General features: G+C 39.7%; 1 protein-coding gene and 1 long non-coding RNA gene across 12 annotated transcripts in view; one reads left to right on the top strand and one right to left on the bottom strand.

Annotated features, from left to right (window-relative positions):
* The window catches only part of LOC134927784 (poly(rC)-binding protein 3-like), a 2,026,162-nt gene that overhangs the window by 218,407 nt on the left and 1,792,873 nt on the right, over positions 1-14,882 (bottom strand). For all 11 annotated transcript variants that reach the window (XM_063922741.1, XM_063922740.1, XM_063922743.1 and 8 more), the window contains one exon: positions 10,190-10,359. In XM_063922741.1, coding sequence (XP_063778811.1) covers positions 10,190-10,359 — 170 coding nt within the window. The remainder of the gene's footprint in view (positions 1-10,189; positions 10,360-14,882) is intronic.
* LOC134927785 (uncharacterized) overlaps positions 1-14,882 on the top strand; it is a 135,392-nt gene that overhangs the window by 23,880 nt on the left and 96,630 nt on the right. The window lies entirely within an intron of this gene.

Below are 14,882 nucleotides of genomic sequence, written 5' to 3'. Positions count from 1 at the left end.
CTGAGTTTATACGTCAGTCCCACCATCTGGTCCTCTCTTGTGAATATTGACAAGAAAAACTTGTTTAATTTTTCCGCTATGTCATTGTCATCTTTGATTAGGGCACCCAGCTTGCCTTTTAAAGGGCCTATGCTCTCTTTCTTTCATCTTTTGCTGTTGATGAATTCAAAAACCTTTTTGGTGTTTGATTTACTTTCCTTTGCTATTAGCTTTTCCGTTTCTATTTTAGATGCTCTGATATCTTTTCTGCATATTTTGTTACAATCCTTATAGTATTTGAATGACTCCGCCTTCCCGTCCAATAGGAGGGGTGTATAGATTTAAACAGGGGGTATGTGAATATATAGAAGGGCTGTATATAGTCACAAAAAATTGGGGGGCATGTGAACATGCAAGAGGTGTATACTGGTTGAGTTTGTGTATGAGGAACAGGAGGGTTCTTCAGACACATACTGACACATATATATTCCTATTAGGAGAAAAGTGCTATGTATTATTATTATTATTATTATTATTCAGATATATATATATTTAGAGCTATGTGCATATACAGATGGGGTGTATAAATGTACAGTATATTGGGGGGTGTATATACAGTTGGGGGATATATATACTGTATGTATATCGGGGAGATGTGTATATAGGAGAGTGTGCATATATGTATATTTGGGGTTTTATGTCTATATACAGGAGAGGTGTATATATGAATATTGGGGGATATGTGTTTATACAGGAGTTGTGTACCAACACAGTATATTGATGATGGTGCGGAGGTATGTGCTTGGACAGGGGGCAGCATGAACATGACCGAGGTAATAAAAGTAACGGCTTTGTTAGGAATCAGGGATCCAGGGAGTGGACCAGGGGGCAGCAGCTGGGAATCTGTTTGCTGCAGATCAAGGGGAGATATGCTGTGATGCCTTGCATGTTAGATTTGATGTGCACGTGCCTCACCCTCAATTACTGTAGGTCATCATGCAAATACAGTATGTTTTGGTCTCCTGATTATTAATTGTATCCACTTTAATACACAACATGCTCCCAACTGTCCTAATTTTCGGATTGGGCAGAGTTTAAATGGATCAGGGTGGAATTTTGTTTTGAGAAATGTGAAGAAATGCAGTATGTAAGTTGAATATAACTCCTTATTAGGTTCTGGACAGTTAGAGATCGGAAACTACCAAAGGCATCTCTATTGTAAGACAATTTGTTTTGGCATTATGCCAACAAAAACTCAGATTATTAATAATTTGTATTGAGAACACTGAAATTATCTGATTGGAAAATTGTGAGATGTTTAAAAATACAAATTTTCCAGAACATTTGAATCTAAATCATCAGGCATTTTGCAACTTGTCCAAAAGAGACCATAAACGTCAATTTGAGTAACGTTCACTCAATTAAATATCTGCACCATTGCATGAAAAGTACCACAGACTTCACACATTTTTGGTTCAAGTACAGTCTATTCACAATCTCATTTCTTGTGCCCTTCAAAAAACTGAAAATAGGGAGGAAAAAAGAAAGACTCTGTGCTGCGGCACTCTTTATGAAAAAATGAGACAATAAAAATTAACCTTTATTTAGGATCATATAAGATATAGTGTGACAATCAAGATCAAGTATTTTTAAATAAAAATATAAATACCAGAATTGTATAAGTTTAATTAACAGTAAATACTGCCAAGGTGAAAATGTATTATATATAGTCACAGGAGTGGCTTAACATATGTCCACTGACAATGAGTGAATAGCCAAAGTCTCCTAAAGTGATATCCCGTGGGTTAATCTGAGCACCAACAGATTGAAAGGTTTGTTGCCTAATGTGGTGTGGATCCACCTTCTGTATAGATGTCTAACAGTGGTGTCACCATAGGCATTTTAATGCAGCGGATTAGACAAGAGTGTATAATCTGCTGAGTTGATAGGAAATTAGTGATGACCAACAGATAGTGGTTTAACCCACTGACTCTGGGAGCACCACCGACGGCATATTTACACATCAGTGTTACATTTCTGATATTCGGTCACGGACACATTTCCTCATAATAAGGTCTTGTCTGTTATCATTTACCAGTGCGGAACACCCTCTTTTTCTTTTTGCATTAAGGCCCTTCAAAAAACTGGTAGACATGCGGAAGGAATATAGCAGGTAATGTATGTCACCTATGAATGCCATGAGTAAAGGATACTGAGATGAGCATTAATAAGAGAAATAAAGCATCATAACGAAAATAAGTATGAATGGTTCTTCAAAGCAATTCATAAAATGCATTAATGGGTGCTTTTTTTTACCATTATAAATGTTCCATTGCTGAGCAGCGGTTACAATATACATTATATTGTATCCCAAGGGAAAAGAAAAAAAAACATTGTAAATCAAAACATTGTTTCCACTACAAACTGACCTTTGACATTATTTACTTGTATGGCTAATTCAAATATGTTTAGTAAACTATAGTGTGCTCTGTGCTATTTTTGTACTGTACAGTATGTATGGGAAAATAATTTTTTATTAATATGTAGCAAAGTAACAGTATGTGTCATAGGGGATTTGATCAATGTTTCTTAATTGAGCAAATTAGAATTTAAACAGTTAAAAGCTTAATAAAATAAGAACTCTATGCTGAAAGTCCTGCATGCAGAATTTGAATGGAGCTTTCCAAACAAGCTCAGCTTTTAACATTAAGATTTTTATTTCAATCATCTTACAAAGAACAGTGGGGCAGATGTACTAAGCCTGGAGAAGTGACAAAGCAGTGATAAGTGCAGGGTGATAACGCAACAGCCAATCAGTTCCAATATGTAAATTGACAGCTAGGAGCTGATTGGCTGGTGCATTATCACCTTCCACTTATCACTGCTTTATCATTTCTCCAGGCTTAATACATCTGCCCCCGTGAACTCAGTTCAAAATGCAGCAATAGGTATTTATCACTTTCATTTCTATCCCACTCAATTTTGAGAGCATATTGATCAGAATCCAGTTTTCATTTAATTTCCATTGCAGCTTTAACAGTTTGCGTGATTTTCCACATATTTTTAGCTCTTAGTGCCTATCCAAATATATATGATGGGAAAGAGTTGCCAATGCAGTGGCACTGAAAGGATGGCAAGGGCACCACAATTTGCCCCCTTCACCATCCAATCTCATCCCAGACTTGCAGAGTTTTGTACACATGGGGCTGCAAACAAAAATCTGCGAGTGTGCCAGTACCATAAGTGTGGCATACAGCCGCACTTACTTGCGCTGCAATTAATTCTGATTTATTTGTATTGACACCTTATTCTGACCGGGCATGGATCATAATTCAAGTAAAATAATACAACAGGCTTATTGCTGCTAGTCAGAGTTAGTGAGCCCTTATCAGTAAAGAAAACAGGACACTATGTAGAACTTGATTAAAATGTTATTACTTTTTTAGTTATAGTGCAATAATTACTTCATTAAAATCCTGTAGAAACTTCTGTAGGTATATTTATATTTACATTTTTTGTCGGGTTTTACACATATAAATTCATAATCCATTCTACAATGGAGGTCATTCACAGACATTTTAGGTGAACACAACTTCTGATGCACTACAGATAAATCGTTCTTCACTTGAACGAACTATATATTTTTCAAGTACCCAATTTCAAGTAGTAATTTATAAGGTTTAACAATTATTGCTTAAAGCAATTTATGTTTCATTAGAAACTTTATGAAATTATACTAAGAATATGTTACCCCTGTCAAACTATTTTAGTTGAGCAATTGATGCCGGTAAACCAGGGCCGTAACTAGGTGTGTGCGGAGTGGGTTCCGCACATAGCGCTGCAGGTTAGGGGGCGCTGTTGGCAGCATTTGTCAATTATCAATTATCTAATTAATTTAACTTGCAGCTTCCCCCCTTTTTGAACCCCAGCATCTCCAGACCCCCCCCCCCCACCTCCTACCCCTACCCCAATTGTCACTAATACCTATACAACATTCTTGGACTTGACCTGATAGCTCTCTGTTGTTCAGTCTCACTGTCCTTTATTAAATTTCACGATGCTGTTGTGCTCGGGATTCAAACCCGTTGCCTATGACATTGCAGTTGGACACTCTATTCACTGAGCTATCTCCCCTCACATAGAAAGCTAGAGAATTCCAAGCTGGATAGTTTTAACTATTTGAAGCTTACCTTGTACTTTGTGAAGGGGGAATCAGCGTTACGGCTGGGCATATCTATATAGTGTGTGGGTGTTTGGCTGGGATACAGCAGGTTGTGGGTTAGAGTCCTGGGTGTGGCAGTATATTGAAATGTGTTATTTAATGAGGGGTATTGTGGCTGAATGGCAGCAAGCTCTCGGGATGAGTGCATGAATGTGGTATAAAGAGAATTCGTGTCCAAATCCATTTTCTTGCCGTGATCTTTAAATTTGTGTGTATAATATATATATATATATATATATATATATAGTGACAAGGAACGCACTCACCAGTCTTCTTCAATAGTAAAAATGAGATTTCTTTTATTCAGCTCACATAGTTTACAGGGTCAGGGTCAACGTTTCGGCCCTCTTTGGAACCTTTGTCAAGACCAAAATTTTAGGCTGCCATCTCCCCTGCACACATCCTGCCTGTGGAGCCATAAAAACCCTAAGGGACAGCCCACCAATTAATTCCTAACCAATAGGGAGCTTGTATCTACTAATTGCATCAAATTACATCAAAATACTAGTATAATGCTAGTATAATGTCCACCAAAAAGCCAAGACCAGTGTGTATAGGTTAATAACTACTATGTGAGCTGAATTAAAGAAATCTCATTTTCATTAGTGAAGAAGACTGGTGAGTGCATTCCTTGTCACTTTTTCTATGTTTGAGACAGCTTCTGGATGGGACTGATCTCTGGCTATTGCACCCCAGCAGTTGTGACAGTTCAGTATGCGAGTGCAACTTCTCTGGATCTATATAAATATATATATATATATATATATATATATACACACACATAGAGTATATATATATATATATATATATAAATCTATATATATATATTGATAGCTGTCTCTCTCTCTCTCTCTATATATATATATATATATACAGTTGTGCTCATAAGTTTACATACCCTAGCAGAATTTGTGATTTTCTGGCCATTTGTCAGAGAATATGAATGATAACTCACAAACTTTTCTTTCACTCGTGGTTAGTGGTTGGGTGAAGCCATTTATTGTCAAACAACGGTGTTTACTCTTTTTAATCATAATGACAACAGAAACTACCCAAATGACCCTGATCAAAAGTTTACATACCCCAGTTCTTAATACCGTATATTGCCCCCTTTAACATCAATGACAGCTTGAAGTCTTTTGTGGTAGTTGTGGATGAGGCTCTTTATTTTCTCAGATGGTAAAGCTGCCCATTCTTCTTGGCAAAAAGCCTCCAGTTCCTGTAAATTCTTGGGCTGTCTTACATGAACTGCACGTTTGAGATCTCCCCAGAGTGGTTCAATGATATTGAGGTCAGGAGATTGAGATGGCCTTTCCAGAACCTACACTTTATTCTGCTGTACCCAATGACAGGTCGACTTCGCCTTGTGTTTTGGATCATTGTCATGCTGGAACATCCAAGTACGTCCCATGCGCAGCTTCCGGGCTGATGAGTGCAAATTTTCCTCCAGTAATTTCTGATATCATGCTGCATTCATCTTGTCATCAATTTTGACCAAGTTTCCAGTGCCTTTGTAGCTCACACATCCCCAAAACATCAGCGATCCACCTCCGTGTTTCACAGTAGGAATGGTGTACCTTTCATCATAGGCCTTGTTGACTCCAAATGTAACGTTTATGGTTGTGGCCAAAAAGTTAAATTTTGGTCTCATCACTCCAAATGACTTTGTTCCAGAAGTTTTCAGGCTTGTCTCTGTTCTGTTTGGAGTATTGTAAGCAGGATGCTTTGTGGCATTTGCGTAGTAATGGCTTTCTTCTGGCGACTCGACCATGCAGCCCATTTTTCTTCAAATGCCTCCTTATTGTGCATCTTGAAACAACCACACCACTTTTTTTCAGAGAGTCCTGAATTTCAGCTGAAGTTATTTGTGGATTTTTCTTTGCATCCTGAACAATTTTCCTGGCAGTTGAGGCTGAAATTTTTGTTGTTTGACAATAAATGGCTTCACCCAACCACTAACCATGAGTGAAAGAAAAGTTTGTGAGTTATCATTCATATTCTCTGACAAATGGCCAGAAAATCACAAATTCTGTAAACTTATGAGCACAACTGTATATAGATATATATCTATATATCTATATATACATCTATATATCTATATATATATATATATATATATATATCTATCTATCTATCTATCTATCTATCTATCTATCTATCTATATATATATATATATATATATATATATATATATATATATATATAGGAAGAGGCATCATAGCATGTGCCGTCTCTGGGACCAATTTTATCATGCTCCTTCCCCATGAGGCATGGGCCTTATGTCCCTGTTAAAAAAATACTGGGGGTAGGAGGCCATTCTTTTTCTTTCACAGGGCACCAAGTCTAGTTACGGCTCTCTGTTAAACAGCATGACTCCTATAATAGCGATTTTTGCATATCTGCACTCTAAATGGTACGACTAAATACAACCAACCATTGTGCAAGAACACTTTTGTTTTAAACAAGTCTGGAATGTGACTTTCAGTTTACAAATGAAATCTGTTTTACAATCTGTTTTTGTATAATTTCATTAGAGAATGCACAGACACAGATGTTGTTCTTATTCAGAATCTGTAAACAGACTACTTTAACACATAGTTTAGGATTGTGTGTGAGGGTAGTGTATATGATATATGATGGCATTGCAATTTAATTTCGCTTTATAGACTACAATACTAGAAAATATTTAGTATAGGCTGATTTGCAAACAAACTAAAAAAGAAAAAGAATATGACATTTAGACTCAGTTCTGTTTATTACATTTTGAATGTACAGTAGCATAGCAAAAAAAACAACAAAAAATAAAAATTCCGCTACCTATTTCAGTGGTGAGCAACCTGTTATTTGTGATTGCTGACAATTTCATGGGGAAAACCCAGAGAAACATTACTTTTTAATTTTGATTAACTAAATAAATAAATGTACCAAGAAGTAGAGGTATGCATTTTTTTATATTTATTCAATGCCTACAATTTATTGGAGATCTATACTGTAGGTCTCTAAATGCAAAGAAAAATAGACCCTTTGTGCGCTTAAATACTAATAGCAGCCCTTGGAGACCAAAGGAACCTTTCACCGTGATTCACAATAATGTAATAGAAACAATCGATGTGGCACCACGTGGCGCTATTTAATACCCTCAAATTGAAAGAACCTTACACAATGGAGTCTGATTATGTTCTCATAGATGGTAAGATTCATATGGTGCATTCAGATTTCTAAAATGCAAAAGAACACACAAAACATAGTGCAACTCTGTTTTGACACCAACACACTTCAAATTGTATGGTCCCACTCACATAAGGCGGTTTTGATATTGCATGTAGATAATCAGAGATGCTGAGATAGCCGCTGTCACTCAATGGAACAAATCTCCTTAATGGATGGCGCAAAGTCCCAATGAGGTGCCGTCTCCAGCTGATTATCTACATGCAATATCAAAACCGCCTTATGTGAGTGGGACCATACAATTTGAAGTGTGTTGGTGTCAAAACAGAGTTGCACTATGTTTTGTGTGTTCTTTTGCATTTTAGAAATCTGAATGCACCATATGAATCTTACCATCTATGAGAACATAATCAGACTCCATTGTGTAAGGTTCTTTCAATTTGAGGGTATTAAATAGCGCCACGTGGTGCCACATCGATTAGGTCTCTAAATGCAGTAAATATGAGTGGTGTAATACTGTAGGTCTCAGTCTATAGATCTACAATAAAAAGGTCTTCAATCAATAGGTTGGGCACTAATGGTCAACATGCGTTAGGTCGACAGGGTCAAAAAGTCAACATCTAAGAGGTAGTTGAAAAGGTTGACAGGTTCTAAAGGTTGACAGGTGCAAAAGGTCGACATGACAATGGTCGACACACGTTTTTAGTTTTTTTTTCAACTTTTTCATACTTTATTACTCATGTGCTAAGCGCAGCGAGGAACTTGCCCGACTGCGAGGGGGCGTGGTACACTAATGGAGGTGTTTTGTGGCAGAAAAGTGACAAACCCCCCCCCCCCCCCAAAAAAAAAAGTGCTGACCTTTTTGTGTTGACCATTTCTATGTCAACCTTTTGACCCAGTTGACCTTTTCTACTGTCTACCTATTCCATGTCGACATTTTGACCCTGTCGACCTAATGCATGTCAAAACTCGTATTTGTGGAGCTCCACTGCAAATACTGAGATGATAGGTGAGCCAGGTGCCTGGCTGGAGCAAGGGCGGGGCCACATCACACTGCAGTAAAATGTTCAGGGTAGGTAGTTTTCTCACTGAGAGGAGTCACTGAGGGGAGCTGAAGGGAGACTCCACCACCAGTTCTAACAGTTTTTCTCAATGATGCTGGCTGGGCTGCTGGAGTCTGAAGGTTGGGTACAACACAAGTCTCCTCCTATAGATATACCTGCCCCCGCCTTATTCCATGGTGCCACCTCTTCTGGACATATGACCAGTTCCCAGCAGCATCTCCACTGACCAGTCAGAGCAGAGAGATGGGAAAGATGGAATCTGAGGGGATGCTAAGGAGGCATGATGTTCACTACCGCAGCAACTCCAGGTCAGTGCTCCCATCACCCCTGCCCAGTATTCTCTCCCCAGGCCAGTGGCCTCCCCCCATTTCATTGACCTCATGTATCCCAGTGTCTCCTCCATTCCCTCCCTAACCAGCCCACTGGCCCATCTCACTGCCCATGTCTACCCCATCTAAAACCTCCCCCAGCCTCCCCAGTCACAATGTCACCCCCACTCACTCCAGTTCCCCCATCTCCAACCTAGTGTTGCCTCATCTCACTGTTCCTCTTTTTTTTTAGCCCAGTGCCCTCCCATTGCACTACCCCCTATCCAGCCCAGTGTACCCCTAATATATATCTCCTCCCGCCAGTACCTCTCTAGCCATTTCCTTCAATGCACATAATTTCCATGAGTGGTGTACTACTGAAGGTCTCCAAAAACTGTTACTATGCAGGGTGTAATTCTGTAGGTCTCCGAATGCTGTCACTACTAATTTTCTAGCACAAAGGTACAGAAGGTGCTAGCTATTGCCATTATACCATGTAATATCTCAGCAATAGCAGTAGTATGTATAGTAGATGATCATAATACATGCCAAGTTACCTGCATATACAGTACACATTTTATTACTAATTCTACCAAAAGGAGTAATGTCCATGTAAATGTACAGCACTAAAAGCAATGCCAAACACAATGCTAACAGAAGCAATGCCAATTAATATGCCACCAGTAGTAATAACATACAGTACTATATTTTGCCATTAGTGGCAATGGTCCCCAATAATATGCCGCTGATAATATGCCACTAGTTATACCTAGTAATCATTATATCCTTCAAAAATCCACCAGCAATGGGAATATAATTTACAACAAAACAGCAGCAACAGTACACACCAGCAGTAACCCTAATCGCCACTATTTTTAGTACAGACTAAAATGATCATAACTCAGTCATCAGCAGTGGTACTTATAGAAAATATTAACAGTAATAGTGGTCAGTAGTTCAATAATGTCCAGTAAGTTTGCTTCAGTATACATAACGCCCTTTAATTAATGCTGACAAATGATATCTCATTCATAGATGTAGTGTCCAGTAATATATATTAATCAAAACCTTACTGCTGCTATCAGTTTCTTCATTCTCTTTTACATCAATTATTCAGAAATTAATATTGAGGTACCGCTGGTGGTGACCAATTATAAATGTGTAGTGCTATATTGCACTCAATAGCGTATGACTGCCATCTGTCCCGCCATTTACCTCACCGCACGTCCCTCACTCTTTTACTGTCTGAACATTTCTCATTCAGGAAAGAAGAAAAGTCAACACCTTTTATTTTATTCTCAGTCATGCATTTGTGGCACTGAGCTGTCATTGAAGCAGCAGAAACCTAGATTGTGGTAACTAACGCTGCATAGGCACAATTGTCTATAGCAAAATAAAGAAGAGTGTACTAACTAACATCGATAGAGTGTTTTGCATACAGGCTTACCTGGCATTAATGAGGTACTGTGCTAAGCTGATATTTGCTGGGGATCCTGTGATCGTAACTTGTCTTTCTCCATTGCCTTCTGATGCATTAGCAATCTTGATCTGTGCTCCTGACATCTGCCTGATTTCATTTATTTTGCTGCCTTGTCGACCAATAATGCATCCTATTAGCTAAAAGCAAATCATAATATGTGACTAAGATACAGCATAAAATTAAGGATACAATTTACAATCAAAAACATTTCTATACAAATGCTGATATACAAACTAGAAATGATTGCAGATGTCATTCTTAGAAAACGTTGAAAACTGAGATCTCCATTACCATTGCTACTTTACTTAGCGCTGATACAGGAAAAGTAGTTTCAATTCATTTTCAATTTACTGTCAGTAGAAAACATACATTTAAAAAAAAAAAAATTACATTGTGATCCATATAAATTTTTTAAACCACCACTGCCGTTTGACGGATACTAGCCACACGGTTTCTGTGTGAAAACATTATGAGTGTAGTATGGTATGCCGGCTGTCAGGGTCCTGGCGCACAGCATACCGGTGCCGGAATCCCGAACCGATGGCATACCAACAGCGTGGCGAGTGCAAATGAACCCCTTGCAGGCTCACTGCGCTCGCCACGCTGCGGGCATTGTGGTGCGCTATGCGCGCCACACTATCTATTCTCCCTCCAGGGGGCTCGTGTACCTCCAAGAGGGAGAAACAGTGTCAGTATATCGGCTGTCAGGATTCCGGCACAGGTATACTGTGCACCGGGACCCCGACAGCCGGCAAACTGAAGACCACCCAAACATTATAGGCGAGATGTAATAGCTTCCGAGATTGCTGGAGGTGCAGGATCTTGGACATATTTTTGTAAGCGGCAGTCATTTACAATGCATGGTTTTCCCTTGTAAATGACAGCCGCTTTAAAAAAATGTCTGGGATCATCTGTCATCCTGCACCTCGGACGCTATTACATTTTGCCTAATGACTTTTCTATACAAAATCACACTTGTTTCTCAAAGTAGAAAGCTAATTTTATATACAAATCTATATACTGTATAAATATAAAGCTTCTGTACTGTATAGCTGTTTCTCAAAGTGCCCAAGCAGAAGGCCACAGTCGCTTAATGAAACAAGGGGTTTACATCGCAATTTTGAAATACTACCGGATTTAGATATGGAAGCAATGCAGTTGAATAATTATCGTCCGACTGCACATGGGCCAGGGAACCTTAGCAATTTTCCTCACAGTTGAGATTTATTTGATAAGTGATTGACATACATGGATCATTTGAGGGAGGCAATGGGGACTGGTGGGAAAATCACAGGTGTGTTGAGACCGTTTTCAGGGCGAGTCTCAACCTACATCTGCGATCCCATATGAAGAATAAATGAGCCAGTGTCCTCGCAGTCATTCTGCATGACCATAAAATTACTCAGACGGTCAATTATAAAAAAATCTGTGACCCCCCGACAGTGGCAAATGCAGAATTTCTAGCGAGGGGTTTCCATATGCAGTCCACAATCTCCCACTCTGTGGATCATCCGAGCAAGTGCAGGAGTCTGGGGGAGTGGCAGAAAAACCTAGTAATGACCCTGGACATTGATGTACACATTGGTCTTTTTATACACTGGACACTGTATGGGATACAACATTTATATTTAATATCGTAGATTGTCTATAGTATAGGCTGTATCAAACATTTAAATAAGTGGTCAGGAAAAGGTTATCATAATAAATAAATAAATACACAAACATAATAGTGCCAGTACTGCACTTTCTAAGCACACATTCTCCCACCGTATGGTAAGGCTCCTGTCTCTTCTTCCTGGTGCCTACTCTCTGGTCCACTGCAATGATTGAGAATATAAATCCACAAACACAGCAAACCTGGTAGAAGCTGCTACCACTGGGCATGTGCAGCCACTCTACTCTGTTCCTTTAACTGCATGATGTAGTGGCAGCTCTAGTGAACATATTATATAGCATTGCTATGACCCCCCCACTGCATGTTGCTGGTATCTGGGAGTCTGCCAGTGAGTGTCTCAGTACATTTTCAAGTGGCTGTGACATTAGCATATTTTAGCACAGAAGCTGTGAAAAAATAATGCAGCTGCATAAAAATTGCAATAGCGACCAAATTGGAATCAGACACTTGGTTCCTTATTATTTGCACTTAATCGCTTTTGCTAGTAGTATGTTTTTTTCTCTTTACAACTGGTTATTGAAGCAGTTCACAATAAGAGGTCTATTCAATTCTAGTCGGAACTGCCGTCTAGTCGGAAAGACGGCAGTTTCCGACTTTTTTAGGTCAAATCATGATTAGACCTATTCAATTGGGCTGCCGTTTTTCCGACTTGACGGCAATTCCGACTTGTCAGAAAACCCTTGGATCGACGAATTAGCCGCGGATCCACGTGTTTTGTCAGATTTGCTGCCAAATCCGACAGGTTTTTGGTTTGTTTTTCGACAATGTCGGATTGACATTGTTGGAAATGGCCAAAACCTTTCGGATTTGGCCTCAAATTTAATACTGAACTCTCGGATCCTTCGGAAAGGATCAGACATCAATTGAATAGACACTAAATATTCAATTTCAGTACATGAAAACTGATGAGCAGAAAGAATAATGAATATCATATTATAGTTTCTGAGGTTGAAAAAAAACAATTTGTCCATCGAGTTCAACCTGTTAGTTATTATCACATTGTACAATGTTATATCAAACAATACAAGTACAAGGGCAGTAACAAAGAACATGAACTGTCATTCTAAAAGCTGGGGCACTAATCAGTTAATAAAATTATAGGTATTGTTAGTGAGCCTTCATTTGAGGATTGAAGCAACTATTAAGACAAAATAAAAAAAATAACCAAGATTCTGCATGATTTTGAACCCATTTGTTGACCCTGTTTGCAGTCTTGTCACCTTCTAAGAATCTCTATTTCATCAGAATTCACCCTTGTACTCATTCAGTTCTAGATCACAGCTAGACATTGGGCCTGATTCAGACTTGTACGCTAACCCTGTCATGTCTGATGGTAGGCAAACAGTGCAGGATCCACTCTGTTTGTGTGCAGAATGGGGCCTCGCATGCAGTGCCCCCTAAGCCCCAACCTGATTGACAGGCTGAGGGTATTTGGGGACTGGGAATGGGCGGTGACCAGGCCCATTCCACAAAATGGTTACTCAGATGATCAAAGGTGTGATCCGATGTAGCAGTGGAACATAGAAGCAGGTAGGAGATGTCTATTTACACCAGATGCCTCCTGGTGCATTAACATATTAGTTAGACTGTATTGTACAGCTGCTTCCCTGCGGCTGTGCAGTACCATATAACTCTGAATCAGGCCCATTGAGGATTAATATTGGGTTGTCAGGGTCTGTTTCATGTATGTACTGTAAATAAATAAAAAAAGCAAGCCACCGGGCAGAACCATGTTGCACTGCAGGTGGGGCAGACACCACCAGGCAGAAGAGCCAGCAGAAGTGCGGTGGTGGAGAAAGAAGATGGACACCGGGGGTGAAAAGCTCCAGCAGCCTTAGAAGAGGCCAGAAGACACCAGGCTCAAGAAAGAAGATGCCTGGCGTCCACTGGAGGAAGAAAAGAAGTGCTGCCACTGGCCAGAGGCATTTGAAAGAAGCTGAGGATCAGAGAGGCATGCAGTGGTCAAAGGTGCCTGATACTCTATATAAATAAAGTGATCCGGGCATTAGGTCCTTATAATTCTGAGTCCCAAGTAGGCAGGCAATAGCCTAATCACCTGATAGAGTGGGTCTGGGCAGTAACCCAGACCACTGTGTTGTTTTGTGCTCCTTTAACTGCCTGGGCAACAGGTCCTGTTATTGAGTATTGTGTGCAGAGGTAGGAAAGCTTTAGGCTCCCACTCCCTAGTAAATTAGGTAATTTCCATGTGTGGAGGAGCGGTCCAGCTCTACACATTCAATAGAATCCTGTATTCCCTACATGGAGGTGCTGTCAGGCCCCCACCTAAAGTTCCATTTTCCATCAATAGCCAGAACTTACAGGAATAGGCAAGTGTTGGCCAGCTCTGCGTACTGTAGGTAGGCATTATGGAACAGTTGTAGATAGGCATGTGCCAATATAAACAGTACAGTTGGTTCTTACTGTGTTGTGTCATTGTGATTGTGCAGGGCACATTTGTTAGTATCGTTGATCTGTTAGAGTTTGTGTCGCACTACACACACAGTGGTGGGTTGAGGGCTGTTTTGTTGAAGTTGATGTAGTGGTGTAACACTTAAGTTAGTGTTAGGCCCTTTAAGGCTCTGGCAATTGTCTTCTAACAGGAATCTGTAAGTGAGTGAGTGGAGGAAGAACAAGAGTAGTCATGGTGAGAACCATCTGTGTCCATTAGTCTCTTTGTCTGTTTGTCCCCTTTGAGTGCCAATTTGGGGGACCTCACACAACCGTGTGTGGTCTGTATTACACCTCAGTGTGGGAGTACTGCATGAAAATTGGGTGGCTGAGACTCATTGCAGATGATGATCATTTACCTTACTGTGAAGATCGCAGTGACCCTTGATGTGAGTAGAGTCACCCTTGAGTAAGGGCGGATACATATTAATTGTGTCATCTTGTCACAGGGCAAATGTTATATCTGCCCCCCCTGCAGTTCACATGGTTTTGCCCAACTGCTAAAAAATTTCCTGCTGCGATCAACTTGGAATTACC

Source organism: Pseudophryne corroboree, chromosome 5 (genome assembly GCF_028390025.1).
Source record: "Pseudophryne corroboree isolate aPseCor3 chromosome 5, aPseCor3.hap2, whole genome shotgun sequence".
NCBI classification, from domain to species: domain Eukaryota; kingdom Metazoa; phylum Chordata; class Amphibia; order Anura; family Myobatrachidae; genus Pseudophryne; species Pseudophryne corroboree.
The sequence above is the reverse complement of the archived record's forward strand: the minus strand, read 5'-3'. Positions and strand labels throughout refer to the sequence as shown.